The sequence below is a fragment of the Spodoptera frugiperda genome, chromosome 24 (assembly GCF_023101765.2).
Source record: "Spodoptera frugiperda isolate SF20-4 chromosome 24, AGI-APGP_CSIRO_Sfru_2.0, whole genome shotgun sequence".
Lineage (NCBI taxonomy): Eukaryota > Metazoa > Arthropoda > Insecta > Lepidoptera > Noctuidae > Spodoptera > Spodoptera frugiperda.
The window spans coordinates 7029883-7031725 of NC_064235.1; the positions used below are offsets into that span (position 1 = coordinate 7029883).

General features: G+C 40.2%; 1 protein-coding gene across 1 annotated transcript; it reads left to right on the plus strand.

Moving 5' to 3' along the window:
• Positions 1-204: 204 nt before the first annotated feature.
• On the plus strand, positions 205-1642 carry LOC126912304 (uncharacterized). The gene is made up of 3 exons (XM_050703899.1): positions 205-365; positions 931-996; positions 1375-1642. The coding sequence occupies exons 1-3, from the start codon at positions 311-313 to the stop codon at positions 1623-1625; spliced, it is 372 nt and encodes a 123-aa protein (XP_050559856.1). The 5' UTR covers positions 205-310; the 3' UTR covers positions 1626-1642.
• The last annotated feature ends 201 nt before the right edge of the window (positions 1643-1843 follow it).

Genomic DNA, 1843 nt, shown 5'->3' on the forward strand with positions numbered 1-1843 from the left:
GGTGGCGCTTCGCCGATTGTTGATCGCCGTTTGCTTCGATTTTATATCACTTTAACTGTATAATGTATTTTAGTTGGTATTGGCTTAAGTTGTAAAATTATTGATGTTTCATCATCATTCTACTAATAAATAACAAATCAAATTGATTTTAAAAGGTTGCAGTTTTCAATTTGCGCGATGGAAATCCCGTCAAAGTCAAGCCCAATTACCTCGTAGTTTTTTCAAGTAGTAGGTACTTATGTCATCAGTCAATAAAAGCGGACTCGAAGCTCTTCAGAGCACAGTCGACTCCGAGATCTAGAGAGCCAACATGTTCCTGAGCAAAGCATCCGTTGTTCTCCTCGTCGCCTTCTTTGGGACCCCATGTAAGTACACATTTTAACCGACTTCAAAGAACCGGGGGGTTCATAGTTGGAACTGTATGTATATTTGTTTGTGCGGGATTATCTCGCGTTTTCACCCTTTTCATCAGGTGTAGTTTATTATACGGACTTTGTGGAGTCTAGAACAAATTTTCATGCGTTTAGACGTTTTTGCCATACTTGCCTATTATTGGAAGCAAGTATAACAGCTCACGCATAGGACCCACTTAGTATTAAGTCCAATTTCCGTGGTGCTTGGCAACTGGGCTTCTCCCAGTTGTGCAGTCTCTTTTGTGCCTTTAGGCTTAAGTCATTCTGTCTCTTGCATTAAATTCACCGAGGGAAGTGGAAACTATCGTTTTCTTTTTCTCTAATAATATCTTCTGTTTTTTTTGTTTCGGGATCCAAGACCGATGATGATCCTGTGTCGCGCCGGACTTCAGTGTTCCGGTGTTTTCATGGTTGTATCTACTGTAGATCCTGGTTTACAGGAGTTATAGCGGCATGGGAGGTTGTGGAGGGCTTGTCCCAAAAAAATATGAAACTAAAATAGTTGTTTCTTCTGCAGGGTTTACGGGAGATGGAGGTGTTTCTGCGAGTCCGTTGGGGCAAGTACCAGTAGTGGGACTGCCAGGTCAGTACCTCAATCCGTGTGTATTCGAATGGTACCTAACTCCCTGTTCATCACACATCACATCTACAGCCTATAATGATTAGCCATCGATAAATTAAAATTAAAAGTACCCTTAACCGACGAGCATGCATGAAAAGACTGATGACTGTTGATGAAGCGAAAGAGGTATGTGAGAGTCGTAGCAATTGGCGTTCTATTGTCTCTGCCTACCCTTATGGGAGATAGGCGTGAGGTTATAATATGTATGTATGTACATCGATAAATTATCCAGGATCATTTAATTTTACTGTATTTTTTAAAATCAATCCCAAATTAGTATCTTTATGGAATTATGTAATTGTTTAATAAAATGTATTAACTTTAAAATCATTATTCCAGATGGGTTAACTAACAATCCGCATCAAGAACAGTTTTTCCCGTATCAACAACAGTTTCACCCACAGCAACAACAGTTTCACCCACAGCAACAACAGTTTTACCCACAGCAACGCCTAGTGGCTCACCCACAGCAAATAGTGGCTTACCCGCAAGTACCACAGCAGGTGTATCTCCAGCCAGCCAATCCAAATGCCTTGCCAACCAAACTAAGGCTGACGGAAAGCATTTTAATTGAAGAAATTTCTCAATAAAATGTTTAATTGACAAACGGTTGTTTTAATTTGTGTCCTTAGTATAAGGCAGTTTCTTAATTTAAGTTTTAATGTCCGTCTGGTAGATTAATTTAAAACATTAGGGTGCTTTTCAACAGGGAAGTGTTTTTTTTAAGGGGGGGAAATCATCCAATCTCTTCTCTCACCATGGGCGAGGCGAGAGAGAGTGTCAGAATGTTACTGACTAAAAAGCACCC

Excerpts from the sequence above, each read along its gene's own strand:
- LOC126912304 (XM_050703899.1), top strand. The coding sequence starts at position 311 with ATGTTCCTGAGCAAAGCATCCGTTGTTCTCCTCGTCGCCTTCTTTGGG. Across the intron at positions 366-930 it reads CGCCTTCTTTGGGACCCCAT|GGTTTACGGGAGATGGAGGT; the intron begins GTAAGTACACAT and ends TTTCTTCTGCAG. Across the intron at positions 997-1,374 it reads ACCAGTAGTGGGACTGCCAG|ATGGGTTAACTAACAATCCG; the intron begins GTCAGTACCTCA and ends TCATTATTCCAG.